The sequence below is a fragment of the Tyto alba genome, unplaced genomic scaffold (assembly GCF_018691265.1).
Source record: "Tyto alba isolate M040663 unplaced genomic scaffold, T.alba_DEE_v4.0 Super-Scaffold_21, whole genome shotgun sequence".
In the NCBI taxonomy this organism is placed as follows: domain Eukaryota; kingdom Metazoa; phylum Chordata; class Aves; order Strigiformes; family Tytonidae; genus Tyto; species Tyto alba.
In genome coordinates this window covers 12,107,444-12,123,912 of record NW_024881295.1, presented here as the reverse complement: position 1 = coordinate 12,123,912, position 16,469 = coordinate 12,107,444, and the positions used below count along the sequence as shown (strand labels likewise).

The 16,469-nt window shown below is 38.0% G+C and overlaps 1 protein-coding gene across 1 annotated transcript in view; it reads right to left on the bottom strand.

Moving 5' to 3' along the window:
• Positions 1–5,809: 5,809 nt before the first annotated feature.
• SLCO1A2 (solute carrier organic anion transporter family member 1A2) overlaps positions 5,810–16,469 on the bottom strand; it is a 49,675-nt gene continuing 39,015 nt past the window's right edge. Inside the window, exons 7-16 of the mRNA XM_009963881.3 lie at positions 15,075–15,221; positions 14,675–14,773; positions 13,966–14,199; positions 12,657–12,821; positions 10,704–10,899; positions 9,911–10,076; positions 8,669–8,853; positions 8,047–8,111; positions 7,367–7,484; positions 5,810–6,497 (exon numbers count right to left, since the gene is read on the bottom strand). Of these exons, the coding sequence (XP_009962183.2) occupies positions 6,338–6,497; positions 7,367–7,484; positions 8,047–8,111; positions 8,669–8,853; positions 9,911–10,076; positions 10,704–10,899; positions 12,657–12,821; positions 13,966–14,199; positions 14,675–14,773; positions 15,075–15,221 (1,535 nt within the window). The 3' untranslated portion in view covers positions 5,810–6,337. The remainder of the gene's footprint in view (positions 6,498–7,366; positions 7,485–8,046; positions 8,112–8,668; positions 8,854–9,910; positions 10,077–10,703; positions 10,900–12,656; positions 12,822–13,965; positions 14,200–14,674; positions 14,774–15,074; positions 15,222–16,469) is intronic.

Below are 16,469 nucleotides of genomic sequence, written 5' to 3'. Positions count from 1 at the left end.
TTTGTGCTTGCACTTAAAAAGTGTTAGATGGGTGAAGCTTCAAGGAAAACATTTCCTACTTTCTCTCCAGATCAGTATTTCTCCTTGCAGTTCCAAGGACAGATGCTTTTCTCACAGGTACTTTTTGAAACAACATTTTATGTATGTAGATTTTGGGGTTTTTAATGAAATGATGCATTAAGGATTTTGTAAATATTGGTTGCAGTAATTAGTTTTGTTTCTACATGAGGAGTATCTAAAGCAAACACATTGTGAACTATCACTAAAACTACTGTGCAGCATAATCTCAGGCAACCACCCAATGGGAATTTCTTCTGCTAAGGAATGTAAAGATCTCTTCCTCTACAATCAGTAAGAAAAATCACAGGTAGCACCAGTGATATAGTTGTAAACATTAAAAAGGCAGCATACTTACTATTTTGGTATTCCACTCCAGGCAACAGCATGGTGACCCGTGTTTCTTTTTTTCTCACTGTTGGCTTTGTAGGTTCTGAAAAGCAAATATAGGAGTCCCTGAAATGAGTGTCTGATATCTGGATACACAGGGCCAATGACAACACAGTTTACTTTTTCTAGTAACTTTACTAGTTCTTTGCTTTTTGTTTTATTATAGAAAAATCTCAAAGGTAAAAAATTCACTCAGTATCAAGATGTAGGAAGACCTTGGTTAAAGCAATACTGGAAGAACTTCTTCAAGTCAATAAACCAATATGCCAGTCAAGAACCAGTTTTCAGAACAAAAGTTTGTTCATTAGATGAGCATCACACAAATTTCATGAATTCTTGGGACAAATCATAAGATGCTCAGTACCTAAAGAAGGCACAGTCTTACTTTGGGTAACTTGACACAAGAAAATGTCTAAAAAAGGTAAAAACATCAAAGAGAAAAAAAAAATATTAAATTGCATGAGAAACTATATTAAAAGAAAGAATGAACACAGCAGGGTATCTGTGACATACTGGGAAAAGTTCCAAGACAGTAAAATTAACAGAGTATAAAACAATCTCCAGAGAAGTAATGGAAGCCATGTCATCTATATTTTAAAATTAGACTTGACAAACATGAATAAGTATGTGCCAAGAAATAATCTTTTATTGGTGGCAATATAATTTATTTACTGCACTCAATTTATAAACTGGGAAGCACTAAACCAATGCAATTAGGACTAGAATTAGAGGCCTAAATTGATTCCATCTGTTCGTTACCATCACTGCCTACATTCTCCAGCACAAGCACTTTATGAACAGGCAGTAGTTTAAATCCTCTTTGACAGCCCTGGGGGTTCCCATTTGCAGCTTGCAGTGCAATCATTACACCCGAGCCAGAGGCTCATGCCCTCTTGGAAATTTTTTTAGATTCTGGAAATGTTTGCAGAAACTTAAGCTTGTTTTCAGTATGATTCTGTATTTATAGCAGAAATTTTTCTTGAGGTTGGTTTACTAACTAGAGAAGAAAGAAAAATCATTGCGTGCTAGACAGCATCGCGTGCAGTTGCCTGCACTCTGGCCTTCCAGAGAGCTGCCTCGAAACAATAGTAACGGCAAAGGTACAGCATGAACTGGGCCACTTTGTGTTCATTAACCTCAAATGAGAAGTTTGGTTTTTTTCAAAGCGCGTTTTGGAACCAGTTGAAGATAACATTATAAACCTAAGCTAGGCAGCCTTTACACAAACACAAGGGGTCACGGCCTTTTAAAAAGCTAAACCTTCATAAGGAAGATTTTCTTTTAAACCACCATTTACCACCTGTAATGTGCTTTCTGCCCTCCAAGTGAGGACCTTCCTCAAACACTGCCCAGGCTGTACGGATCCTCTGGCAAGCTGCCACCTATGGTCACACGCATGTCTGCCCTGAACAAACAGTTTTTGTATTCCCTCAGCACCTCTGTTGGAAATTAACAGGCATATATATATCATCCTCCTGGCATGGTGCTACCGAAAGGTCTCTTCTTGAAGGGACATTGCAATACCTAAGATTTCACCTTTTAAAGGGATCTACTAGTTTTTGTCCTGTGATTTAAGAAATCAATGCCCTTGACTCCCCAAACAAAGCAAGAGATGGGCAATTAGCTAGTAATTTTCCACAGTCTCAGAGAAAGTCCTAAACAATGAAAGTTCAGAATCCCAACCAGCACAACTAGGAACACTTTATGCCTTATTAAGAAAGGAAAAGACTAACAATGATTCTGTAAGAAAAGGAAAAACAAAACAAAAAAAAAAAAACAACCAAAAAAAAAAAAAAAAAAAAAAAAAAAAAACAACCAAAAAACAGTAGTAGCCAAGAACTTGCTGGATATATCCAGTTTTTATATGACCAAACTTACATAAACTAAAAAGTGATTTGGCTTTTTTGTATGCCAAATCCCATCCCAGGTATGCTCAGGGTGTTCCTCTCTCCACATCCATGGGTAGAATTAGCTGCTGGTACTATGAGGCTTACTTGGATGAGAAGAATCTGTCTACTCAGCCTGAGATAGAAAGGATCCAGAAACAGCCTCCTGTTCATTGTAATTGAAATGACTGAAAAAGAAAGTAAACTTGAACTGCCAATAACACTTGCCCAAAACTGTAATGCTCATGTATTCAGAAGCTATACGTGTTAACACAGTATGTTTGTATCATATACACAAAGCTGGCACTCATATCATAAATCAGACAGTCACGCCCTCAGCCAAATTATTGTGTAATGATGTAGCTTTGGTCACCACACCTCCCTTTTGCTCACTAATTAAAATCAACTTGCCAGGTAACATTTTTTCTTGCCAAATGAGTAATCTCCTCTCCAAAAAAAAAAATCATATCTTGAACAATATGCATAATCAGAAATTTTAATTGTGCATCAGGAATAGGTTTCACATCTTAAAAGTTAGAAGCAGTAGGGAGACAATGAAGTTTATACAACACAGAATTTTTGTAGGATATATATAAAATTGTTAATAATGACTCATAAAATACTGAGAGACTTGGCATGGCAATAAAGTAGCTGATGAAATTAAAAGTTGATACAGAGAAAATAATGTAAACAGGAAAAAAAAAACAACCAAAGAAACAAACAAAACAACACAGCCTGCACGTGCTCAGAAGTGTGCTTTTTACAGTGTTGCCATTTTTCAGTAAGACACTGAAGTCTTTGTTGTTATTTCTTTCAAAATGACAGCTCAGCACCTGATCATGGTCAAAAACCCCAGTGGAACATCAGGGATATTTACAAAAGACACTGAGAACAAAATGCTACATAAATACATGTGTGCACATGTATTTATATAACATGGCCCTTAAAATATCTCCAAGGTGGTTGCACTGGTCACATTGCCAGAAAAACATCAAGTCTGTGTTTCTCAGTGTCTGGCAGCACCTATATCCAGGCACCATCAACTAGCCTTTCACTCAGTAGGTTTAAGTATCAAAATTAAACTCACAAGCACCATTTACTGAGTTGAAACTTCAGTGACAAAGAAACATGGTTGATAGTACTGTGAAAGCTATCTGCTCAGCTCTCAGGCACTCCAAAAATAAACCTACCACCCATGTTCATTAACTTGATATTGGGCTTAATCAACTCAGATATTCATACGCTACTGCTTTATAAAAGATTTTATATCTACTATTACTTCTATTGGCATTATCCTCATTTGTGGCTTGTGCTACCCACAGTGCTGATGCAAGTCTCAGTGCTTGAAACATCAGAACAGGATCAGCCCAAACTTTCAAGCATGGTGAATATCATCTGAGGACCTACTGTAACCCACAGCAAGTAGCCTCTCTTCAAATGAGTGTCATGACAGTGTCAGTTTGGGACTCAGTCTTGAAATGTCTGACATCACCTATTTAAACAATAAACACCAATACAGCCATTCATTTTTAAGTTAAGCACATGCTTAAATGCTCTACTGAATCAAGGTCAGTGTGCTCAAAACTTGGAAAGATCAAGTCTAAAGTTTGTTTTTACATTTGCAGGAATAGCTACAAGAGTACTTTTCTAAATTCCCAACCTAATCCTAGGAATGTCTGTTGTACCAGACATGGCATATCATAAGGCTTTATGACTATTACTTTGAAGTGACCTGCACTCTCTTTCCTGGTTTTGCTCTGGAGAAGTAATGTTCCCACCATAGGCTTATTCCAAGAAGCCTTTCTACTGTGCCACCACCCTGCCAGCTCTCCAGCCAGCACCATCGCAGTTGATAAACTGATAAAGTCTGAGTAGCTGGCTAATGACTTCAAAGCATCTAGTGAAGGTGGCCTGTTCCACTGCTACATTCTCAAGCAGATGGACTGGAACAATTAAAAAGAAAGTTAATGTATCTACTAAAATGCTAAATTTGAAACTTGGAAACTTTCTTACCAGCTTCCTTCCATTTCAAAACACAGTGAGTTAACTAGGCCTGACTCTCTGGCAGTGGTCCATTTAAATGGCACAGATTTGCCTACCTAACAAAGCCCTTTTGTTGCCTACAGCTGTGAAACTTCCATGCACTGTAACTTTTCATGTTTCCCAGGTTACCTTGGCACCAAACTGTGACTGAATGCCTGCAAAAGATTTTTACTCTAGCTTTGGAGTAATATAATATCCACAAGGAAGAATGGTGGCTTTCAGTAAGTGCTCCATGGTAGCAAAAACAATGCTGAAAATCAGCTGTGCTTCAAATGTCCACAAAGCTTCTGGAAGACCTGTGGCTTAATAGAGAACTGCACTCTGCTCTGCTCTGTCACAGGCTGCATCACTTTTGTCTTTTCTCCTGTTCCCCTTCCTCACGTTATACCTGTTCAGCTCTATCATCCAATGCAAAGGGAGAAAGAGGCTGTGACATATCTTTTCATACGAATTAATTGTAAGGATCTCCTGTATTTGAAGGAACTTTAAACTCTGGAGCCAATTTCCTGTGGTAAGAAATGGATCTTCTCTCATCAATTGCACAAGGGCAGGAAGCAATTCCAAGCACATACACATACGGTGTTAAAAAAAAACACCTTAAAGCAAAACAGAATATAACTTACCTAACACAACCACTTTGGGGAAATGTCCTTCCCATTTTTCAGTGACTGCAGAAGGTCCCAGGTGGATAAAACTGAAGTTGAGTCTGTGTCACATAGATTAAATGGGTAGGAAACACTTGCAAGTACTGGACCATTGGTCTATGGTAAAGTTCCAGAAGCTCCCTCCATGTCTTATGCAGTAGGGAAACAATCAGCAAGGTATTTTTATTTCTAACAGCTATAATAAAAGGGCTTGAGGATTTATTGCATGGCCACCTGCAGAAAGACCTAAGGGTCCTCTGCACTAGAGCCAAATATGAGTCTGTTCCACTCTAGAAGCTAAACATGGATGCACTAAACCAGATACACTTCATGTGACACATACCCTATCAGCAGGGATTTCTGTATGGATTTTTCCTAAGACATTCAGGGTCTTTTCCAGGGATATTTAAGACATCTCAGGGCAACAGCTCACAGTCAGTGAGCCAAATAGATACTACATTCATTGTAGCACCACATCTGAGAAATAAAAATTGGACAAAGACCAGGAAGAGCACATGGGTGACTACAGTTACGTACCATTCAGTTTGACAAGCCATGAGAAGGTATAGGATTTAGCAGACAGCAATATGAAGGGCAAAATACTCACAGGTATCATTCAATCATGCTTAATGTGTGAGTTATTCCTCTCCAGAGTGAATGCAACTGAAGTAACAAATTCTGAGCCTTGCCCATGCTGTGTGCAACACTAAAAACATCACCATAGCTCTGCATTTTTCAAAAATTTAATTTTTTCCTTGATTTATTTATTACCACAGCACCCAGACCATGTCATAAACCAGGTTCCCAATGTATTGACCACCTATATTATGTAGAATAACAAACAGTCCCTGCTTGAAAGGACTAACAGCATAATTAAATAGATTTATGGAAAACTCAGGCCCAAAGAAGCTACAAATACTGTCTACAGTCTGTGAGAGAAGCCGTGATAGAAGCTGTTGGAGAATTCCAGGATGAAATCTGGCATCACTAGAGACAGTTGCAAAACTCTCATTATCTTCTGTGAAACTAGGACTGAAAACATATGTTTCTGCTTCGCAGCCCTTTGCTCAGACAACTGAAATCTGGTATTTCATAAGTTTTCTTATTTCTACTCCTTGTTCTTTTGCAGCAAGCACATTTTTCCTGTAACTTCGGTTTATGAATTGATACTTCCATAATATAATTAGGATACAACTATGTACAATTCAATTAATCTCTCTCCAAGTGTTCACTAGTTAAAGCATGAAATCTTTCACAAGGATATATCCAAAATTGACACTGTAAGGTTTTTTTCATAATATGTCCTGCTTTGAAATGCTATTTCACTTCTTCTTGTTCTTTATCCTGCATTTCTACTGGTGCGTTTAATAAGACTAGGCTTTCAGATTTACGTTTCTTCTTTAAAATAAGGAGAATTAGTGCACTTGGGATATAGGACACTCCACGTAATATTGCTGGCAGGCCAAGATAGAGCCACCTGAAACAAAGGATAAGCTTCATTAAATATATGCATTCATGAAAAAATACCAAAGCTATTCAGCATACACTGTTTTGCAACAATTGCCCAGCCACTCTAAATCTTGTGCCCTGATCCTTTTGGATCTCACAGAAGATGAATCAATATGAGAACAGAGAATATGTCTGTGTCAGCAAAATGGCTATTTACATCACACAGCCTCAGGCAACTAATTTGGCCAGTGACATTAACCACCTGGTATTCTTATGGCTTTCTCTGCAGGGAAAAGAGACAGCTCAGACCACCTGAGTAAGACTTCTGGGTATTTATGAGCTAGCATTCTTCTTCCAAATCAAAGACAACACAGTATTAAAAGGAATCAGCCTGGGGCCATTAGTCAACAAGGCTTTTCTTCAAAATTCCCACAGTGCTCCTTGAAGAACTGCAAAAGCATGAAGCATGGTATCCTTGGGCCAATTTCTAACTTGGGTAATGATATCCTCTCTATAAATTTATCCTCTATTTACATTCAAGTACTGTTTCAACTATTTTCTGTTCAAAGATACTGCATAGCCAGCCATTAAACATTTTTCCTACAAGACCTTACTGCTTTTAATTTTTTCATCGGAATTCAGAGTTTTAAGGTCTGTTCTCATGAAAGGCCATTAGTGCATGTAATTATGTCACCAGAATATTTCTGTTCAAAGGGTGTTCCAACATCTGTGGCAAAGACTGCATTTGACAAATAAAGCCAATTCCAAAGAGGAGTTGTTTCAAATCTCTAACACAGAAGCAGTTTGGCTACTAAGAAAAGATAAAGAGCATAAAATTAAATCTCTATACATGTAACAATACAGTAAGGAGAAATTAAAATAAAGTAGAAGATATACCTGTATGTGACAATATCATACATCCTACATGCTCCTTCTCCACCACAAGACATAGTACCCCACTTCAAGCAAGTGGTATCTATCAAAGCTCCAAAATAAATGGGAGATGGAATTCCAGCTAAAAATAATATTAGCAACATTCTTTGTGAATAGTGTATTTCTTTTGATTAGCAGATACACTATAGAACCTATGCTGTTTCTCATCTACTCCATCTGTCCTGTCCTCTTGCAGCACAAACCATGTTCTCTGTATTTCTTATGTTCTTTCTTCTTCCTTACCCACCTACCCTCAACCAAAAGTTTTCTTTCCTGTTATCTGCTTAAAAATATACACATGCTACAATATGAACTGTGATTCCTATTCAAAACTCAGCATTTTCTACTATCAATGAGAGTGGTTGCTGTGTTTGATAAACATATAACAAGAGCAAAGGAACATAAAATGGCTTTCAGATGAGCAGGAGCTGTAGTCAGTCTATTGCCTAGCATTAACAAATACAAACTGAAACTGTTCTAATTTGTTGTGCTATCTAGGATCCATAAAAAACACAAATTCTTCCTGATCAGAGGCACTCCATAAAAGTAGACTCCTATGCCACACCTGTAGCCCTGATGTGATCCTTATCTAACTCTAGATCATACCTAACTCTGCTTCTGAAGTATGTTAGAGCTTTTCTTACCAAATACTCTTGAAGCTAGTCCATGGATACCCACTCCAAATGACTTTTCTTCAGGCTTCAGAGACCTGTATGGTAATTACATTGTACAGCAATTAGCAGAGGTGTCATTCATAAGAAAAGTTTACCTCTCTTTTTTTAGTCAAACTCTTCATCACATCAGGCCCAAAGCATTCTAATTAAAGCATTGGTTGAAAGAGTTCATTATCCTCACTAGGTGACATTTACTGAAGTTGCTTAGTTAGGACTGCCAAATTGCAAAAGGAAAAGCTATTGTCCTGGTACCATCCGCTTGGACTGAGGCCGGCACAAAGTGCAAGATAGTTATGCCTTAATCAGCACCATGACAATGTGATCAGTAAACACATGGGTATCACACACCTCTCAATATCTCAGTGCACTGACTCAGTGGTCCTGCATTAATTCAGGATACAGCTGATAGCCAAAAGCTGCAACAGGTTACAAAGCTGACATGGCACTAAACCTAAACACAGCATGGAAATGACATAAGATCTTTCTATTCTTTCCCTCTATACACAAACTAACACACTTTTATTTCCTGGGGGTGTTGACCTCAGAATAAAAAGTCAAGTAGGTTTCTTAAAATAAGGACATTTTACCATACCTTATTAAGACCATGTACCCAGGCATGGCTGCTAAGGAAAAAATGAAGCTGCAGACTAATGACAATATTAAAAAATAATGAAGCATCTTGTCGCAGTTTTCTTCTCCATCACACTGGCCCAAAATTGCAGAGACATTTTGAGATGAAAACCCTGAGGCTGCAACACAGGTGCAGTTTTCAAATACCTGTCAAAAGAGTATTTTGATCACACAGACTTGTCAAACTTGACACACCGTGTGAAACTCACGCAGTTGGCACCTAGCTCACTCCCTCCTGCACTTGAGTATGTTATACACGTGCAGCATGGCAGCATGGCCTCTCCCAGTCTGCCGGGCACAGGTCCAGCCATCATCTGCATGTGGGGTGTGAGGTCAGAGACTGGGGGGACCTATGGTCCTCTTATGCAGCTGGGACTGCGCTTCCTCAGAGAGTCCATGATCAAGGGAGCCCTCCTATTTCTGGTGATGTAGTCCTTCCAGTGCCAATAGATCTGATCTTCTTTTTCATAACCTCGTGTGTGGTCTTTCATATGACAGAAGAGAAGAAACCGGAAATGTTTGATTGAGGCTGGGTTGCAATATTCTCACTCAAACACTTGTTTCTACCGAAATCATTGAGACTAGTGCCAGAATAAGGGCTCCCAAATGTCAGCCAAGGTGAGCAAGGGCATCTGCGTCTGGTCCTTACTCTCATCTAATACATCTCTAAAGTATCTGTAAAGTACATAGGCTTTCTAAAATCTGTATAATTCGGGTTTTTACTGGACTCATTTTTTTCAATTGTTTTCCATCTAATTAGAACTTATAATTTTTTAAAATGGAAAATGTATTATTAATTAAGATAATGAAAGTTCTGTAATACCTCGTTACTTGTTTAGACCTACAGGGTAGAAGGTATTATTAAGTTGATGCTATAGAATTTCATTTTGGCTGAAATGTTCTTGGGCACTCAGGTTATACTGGCAATACCTTGAGAATAATTTCTCACTCCATTTTGAGCATTTAAAATTCCTTCAATTATTAGACAGATGCTTCCTCCTCATATTCTTTAATTTAAACTGATTTTCATATTCAGCTTGGAATTTCTGTTGCCATGCAATGAATTCGTCCAACTCTATTTACCACCTTATATATCCAATTAAATGTACATGTATGCACATTTCCCACCCGATATTGATATGGATATTTCTCACCTACTGTATATCATAGTTTTCATTACAGAACAATAAAATGTATGCTTTACCATACTTTTTCCAGCTCCTCTTGAGGCTTTACACCCAGCAAGACAAGGTGACACATAAGTGATTCCATTGTTCCCACAAACAGGGTCCCATATTTTAAGTGAGCAATCACAATCCCTGTTGCAGCCAGCAAGTAGAGTGTTTTCTGCATATGAAACTTGCTCTAATCTGAAATACATTTAGAAGATGAATAAATATTTCAGTAATGAAATATCTACAGTTAACTTTTACAACGGTTAAGATTCCATTCTAGCATTTTTCTCATCTGTGGCATGTATGACCTTGATTGTCTCTAAGCATTACATATATATCTACATGTGCATTCTACAGACACACAACCCTTCTCAATGATTAGTGGCAGGCTTCAAATCAAGAAACTGCAGATAAAATATCCTCTGATAACTCAATAGTAGTCAAATTCCACTAAACCAGCACAAGATAAAGAAAGGATTTTGCCCCTCTGTAATTCTGAAATTGCACTCATGTGTGCCTAATTTGATCAACAACTTTTTATTTTTACCTGCAGTTACATGACTTGAATGTATAATTATACTAGTAAAAGAATTAATATGGACATGCAATTGCATGAATCTTAATATGGATATTTTTTAATACACTTTATTGTTTAAAACAGGGATAACAGAAGATAGATCTACTGTCTCATGCAAGTAAAAAGCCTTGAGAAGTTAGATCATGAAACTAAAATGTTCCAAAGCTATGGAGTCCATGACTGATTTTTGACAAGAAAAAAATCACTCCAGTGTCTTAAGTCCTCTTGTGTCTTAAAGAACGTACCCTTCATATGAAACAGTTAGGCCAGCAACTGGTGAAGTATCACAGACAGTCCAATAGGCAGCAAAGTAGAGAAGGTATTCCAGTAAAGATACCCAAAATGCTATGTTCGCAGCCTGGTAGAGATTTATCTTGAATTTCTTCATGAATAAGCCTCCAAAAAAATACCCAACGCATATAACTGGTAAGTTGTAAACACCTATTTAAACAAGTGAAACTTCCATGTTAAAATAAAAGAGACTATCAAAGTCACTTATAATGGAAGATTGTGTTTGGCAAAGACTCATACAGTGCCTGTGACTAAATAATTTAACTGGAGTCAGAAATGGGTCTCTACTAGTTCCCCTGCAGACCCAAAACATCTGCCACTGTCAACAGCAGTTGGGAACTGCTTGGAGTGAGAGCTAGAGGGTAGGACTGAAATGATTCATTGAAAAATTGCAAATTAGAGTTGCAACATAGTTCCAACATACAAAAAAAAAAAAAAAGGCAGGGTTTCAATACAGCCTCCCTAGCTGAGAGAGAAACTCAACAGGAAAATAAGCTAGTGGATCACATCTTGGTGCACACTGAGCATCACACAAAGGAGAACCAGACTCCCAGTTTTGATATGGGATTACTGAATGTGCACTCACTCTGCTTTTCTATTTGATACTTTAATGAAGCAAAGACTGACTGAAAGACATTTAGGAAGCAATTTTACACGAGCTTCATATGGCTTGGTTGGCTTTGCTCAAGGCAATGTCAGTTCTCTAACAACACTTGACTGTGGGTGGGCATGGAGAGTGTGAGGAAAAGGGAAGACTATTAAACCTGAATTTGGATCCTCTCAACATACCATGTATTTCAATACAGAAAACAGTTTGTCCGAAAAACAACCCAGCACTGCAATGTCAACACAACACAGATAAGTTGTATGATGGCTTTTGGATGCACAGCTTCAAAACACTGGTAACAGCAGACAATAGAAATTCTCATAAGATCTGGGACATTCTGTGTGTCAGGTTTTAAAGAAAATGTGCAGCTACTGTGAAGGATGAGCACTGAGGTAAGGAACAGAAGTATGGATAGATGTATTTTAAGATAGTTCTTCTATAATGATTAAATTCTAGCTTAAATAATTCACTGCACAAGGAAACACTGAGAATTTAAGACATGACAAAGTGGAAGCATAGAAAGGCTCCTACAGTTTCAGGATATTTGGTTTGTGCTGCAATTACTTGTCATTACCATTTCCCAATGTTTTAACACCTTGTCCTCACTCATAAAAAAAGACAAGCTAATAAAAAATCACAAAAAAAGACAGCTATTTGGTCAGTGATTTCTGTCCACGGAGTTCTGCGTATGAAACATGATTTGAGGCTTTCGGAATGGCCAAGACCAATACCTGAGGAGTAGAGATGATGGAAAGATCTCTGGCAATTTTAGCTATGCACAGGTTCAACTCATCTGTGTCTTAAGATTGCTAGTGATGTCATTTTCATGAACATGAAATCTAACTTTATACTATATTTACTATATACTATATAACTATATATTTTATATACATATATTTATATATATACACTTTATATATACATATACTTTATATCTATATACTTTATACTATAATTTTTAATCAAGATAATATAAACATTGTGCCCACACTGTCTTGATGTAAATTAACATAACCTCTTTGAGATCACTGGTGCAAGTTTCATATCAGCTGAACTTTCTGGGCCAATTCAAAAGGTGGGAAGTAGATAATAAAATTTTTCAAAGAAAATTAGGACATTCTTAGCAGAAAATGCATGATTATTTAGAAATGCTTTGTACTGTGGAATCTCTCATTTATAAAGCATTTGACCTTAGTATGTCTATGTGTACATGTACACTTGGAAAAATATATATATAAATACAATTTGCATAGAGACATTGCTACTTGGTAGAACAGAGTAAAGTAAAATGCAAACGTACCAATTAAAAAGATGGCATCAGATGCAGATTTTCCAAACTGCTGTTCCAGATACTTGGGCATGAAGGATATCATGCCATTGAAGGCACTGAACTGTAATACAGTTATGCATATAAACAACATATAAACTGGGTTGCGAAACAGAGCTTTGAGGAAGGGGATGAAATCTGGAATGAAATAATGTAATGAGTTATTATGATGCTTTATGAAAAGAATCACCCCTTGCTCAGTGTGGCTGAGGCGGGAAGAGGGAAACAGAAATGGTCCTTAACTGGATCAGGCTAATTCTTGTGCTTTGCCAGATACCACAGGCCAAAGACTACTTGCTTAGCCCAGGCTCCCCCTACATGTCTCTTCTACACAAAGATAACCTCACACACACACATGCACACCAATGCATGCTGCTGCTTATAAAAAACATCACAGTAATAACCTTATTGTAAAAGTTTCCTGAAACTTTTTAGTTGTACAGTGATTGAACTTTGGACCTACAGATTTGCAGCAGCAGCTACTCTTCCATCTTTCCTACTCTTTTTTCTCTCATCCCATGCCCCCAGAGCATTCACCAAAATGCTTCTCCTGAACCTGGCACACAAAGGGAGTACAAGGAGGAAAGGGTGCAAACGCACTAGATAGCTGTGACAAACTGTTCCCAGAGACTTGATCACTGATTTTAGTTATTGTTACTGCCAGTGATGGGGCAGAAGAGGCCTGAAGATGGATGTGACTGCAGTTATTCCCACCATACTCTCAAAGTCTGAATCTGCCAGTCTTCAGCCAAGTAAGTATGTGAGAAATTAATTTACACAGGTCTTTTCTCTGCATAATGCCAATTGTTCAACAGCCTTTAAATGTTTATGAGACACTTAAGCACCTGTCAATTCCCTTTTATAGCTTTCAGTTGGACTCAAGTAATGCACAAGACCTGCGCTGGTTTTCTGCTTTCCTGCACAGTGAATGTGGGGTACAAGCAACTAATACCTGCAACTTGTCCACAGCTCAGAGTTGTAATATTCTTAACCAGATTTCAGTGCATTAATCCTCTACCAGGAAGAAAAGGTCCAGAGCTACATACACCTGAAGTGCAGGAGGGGTAAAGGAGTGGATTCAGTTACTGGATGTATGAAACTAGCTTTCATCCTCTGTAAGGAGCCATTTTAAATCCCTGTGCAAATCCTTTGTACTACAGAGAGATGAAGAACAGAGTATCCATTTCACACCTTGGAACCATCTTTACTTATAAAAATACATAGACATAGTTCACATCTTAAGGATTAAATTAAGAAGGAAATGAAATACATTATAACTTGCCTTTAGCAATTTCATACATGGTCTGTTTGGCTTCATTTTTATCATTTTCTTGCAATGGTACTACATCTTTTTGGCTCATCTCCTCAGGTTTATTGATTTCTCCTTCCTTCACAAGTGACTTAGGCAAAAACCAAAAAGGTATTCCCGCAAGAAGATTCAGAGATGCACAAATCAAAATTCCCAGCCACCATGCTCCAACCCAGCGGGAATCAGTAGTTGTTATAGTTATGTCCTCTATAAAACAAAACACCAAAACAACACATCTTATATTAGTTCAGAAACATTCTTTGCTGTCACTGTCTGTTTTCCTAGTCATCTCTGACGTGATATATTAAAAGCATTTTAAAGATTCTTGAAATGAGGCTGATGAAAGAGAGTAGTCTCCAGTCTTCTTTTCTAATGTTGATAATTTTCTGGCACATTTCACTGTTTTGTATCAATTCTAATCCTTTCCTATGTTAAACCAGATGACACAATTGTTCATCAAATAATTTATATGCAGATTCATTTGTGTATGTGTGAACTCAAGCCTTTTATTGAATTTAATATTATACACAGATTTTCCATTCTAAAAGAAACACCAGCAAACCCAGGTAAAATTAAGACATATCATATTAACCTCATAATAAAGAAACATATTTTAGTGCTGAGAAATACACCATCATGTCTACCAAATTTATATTTAAGATTTTATATATTCATCCATTACCTGCATCTACTGATCCCAGATCAACAAACAGTTCTGCACAAAATGATGCCAACAGGAAACCAAGGAAGGGGCCGATTACAGTTGCTGTATGTAGACATCCTAAATTATGAAAAGGAGAAAACATACCAAATTAGGACCTGGACATAATATTTTCTTGGAATCATACATGTTTAGGACAGCTCTACTGAATAGATATTTGCACCCAAAAATGGCCTCATTTCAACAAGTTAATCTCTAGTTAAATTTCAAATTCTACAGTATTAATATTTTGATAAGACAGTAATGTCTGTCTTCTCTTTTCCTTTATTAGACTGAAGGGAGTCATAATAATCCCCTCTTTTGCTTTCGTTTATGTGTGTTTTGTTGGGGGAAGGCAGTTATCACAATAGGGTAGATTTACCCAGGTAGAAAGGTGAATTCTCTGCTTTGGCAAAATCCTCCAAATATGAAATGCCTAAAGGCATGATGGGAGTTTCACCCATTCCTCGTACTATGTTTCCAGCCATCACAAATATCCACAGCAAGGACCCAGGTTCTTTTTCACATTCTGTGAATAAAATAAGAAGCCAGACTTGGTGTTCTAGTTTTAACAATGAAATTCTAGAGTCAAAGACAAAGAAATGACTAACAACTTAAACTTTGCTGGATAGGTCTGTCCTGAAAAACAGGGAAATAAATAGTCACAGTACTTGAAAGGCTCCAGAACTGGAAGAAGCTGTTGCACTTGCTGGAGTAGAGCTTAAATCCCTTCCCTCTCCATGCCATACCTTGTCCAATCACCTGGAAGTACAACCACTGCATAACTTAGGCCATTCCCTTTAGTCATTTCCCTCACCAAAACTACTATTTTCATGTCAGTGAAGACAAGACAATGCCTGAAAATCAGTGATGAAGGGATGAGAAATCATGCCTGACTAACCTGATCAGCTTCTACACCAAATACCTTCTGCCGACATGGGGGTGGTAGTGGGTGTTTTTTACCTGCACTTCAGCAAAGCGTTTGGCACTGTTTCCCATAGCCTCCTTCTAGACAAACTGGCAAGATACAGACTGGATGGACAGTTTGCATGATGGGTTGGAATTTGGCTCACAGGCCACACTCAGAGTGTGGTGATTAATAGTTTTTACTCAGGCTGGCAGCCTGACAGAATGGGAGTCCCCCAGGGACTGATACTGGTCCCGGTGCTATTCAACTTCTTCGTAAATGATCTGGATGATGGGACTGAAAGCACTCTCATCAAGTTTGCTGATGTCACCAAACTGGGTGGTGAGGTGGACACATGAGGAGGGAGAGCCATCTTACAGAGACCTGGACAGGCTGGAAGAGTGGGCTAGCAAAAGCACTATAACCAACTCTCTGAAATTCAGGAGTCTTTTGCAATGTTTCAGCTAACTGTTGCATAAAGCCCATACATTGTCATTTGATTATAAGAACATTTTCTGAAATAAACCAGCAGACTTCCTGATTTCACAGTGAGGTGCCATCATTTGCTTACAAGAAGGCCGTGTCAGTGCAGATGTGGTGGTGTTCTATCTTTGCACGGAATGAGATTTCTGAGCTTTCCAGCTTCTTTGTCTTGATTCAGACTGCTAGCTTCTGGCTTACTAATGTTCATAAGACCCCAGAAAAGCACATGGAGAGTAAATTTGTCTGTGTCTAAATCACTGGCTGTTTGATGATAGCTTCAACTGGCACCCTGTACAACAGACCTCACAGCCTGGAAACCTCAGCTTACACCGTTACCACAAAGCTCTGTTCTAGCACTACAGATTTTTGCCTTGCATATCAATGACC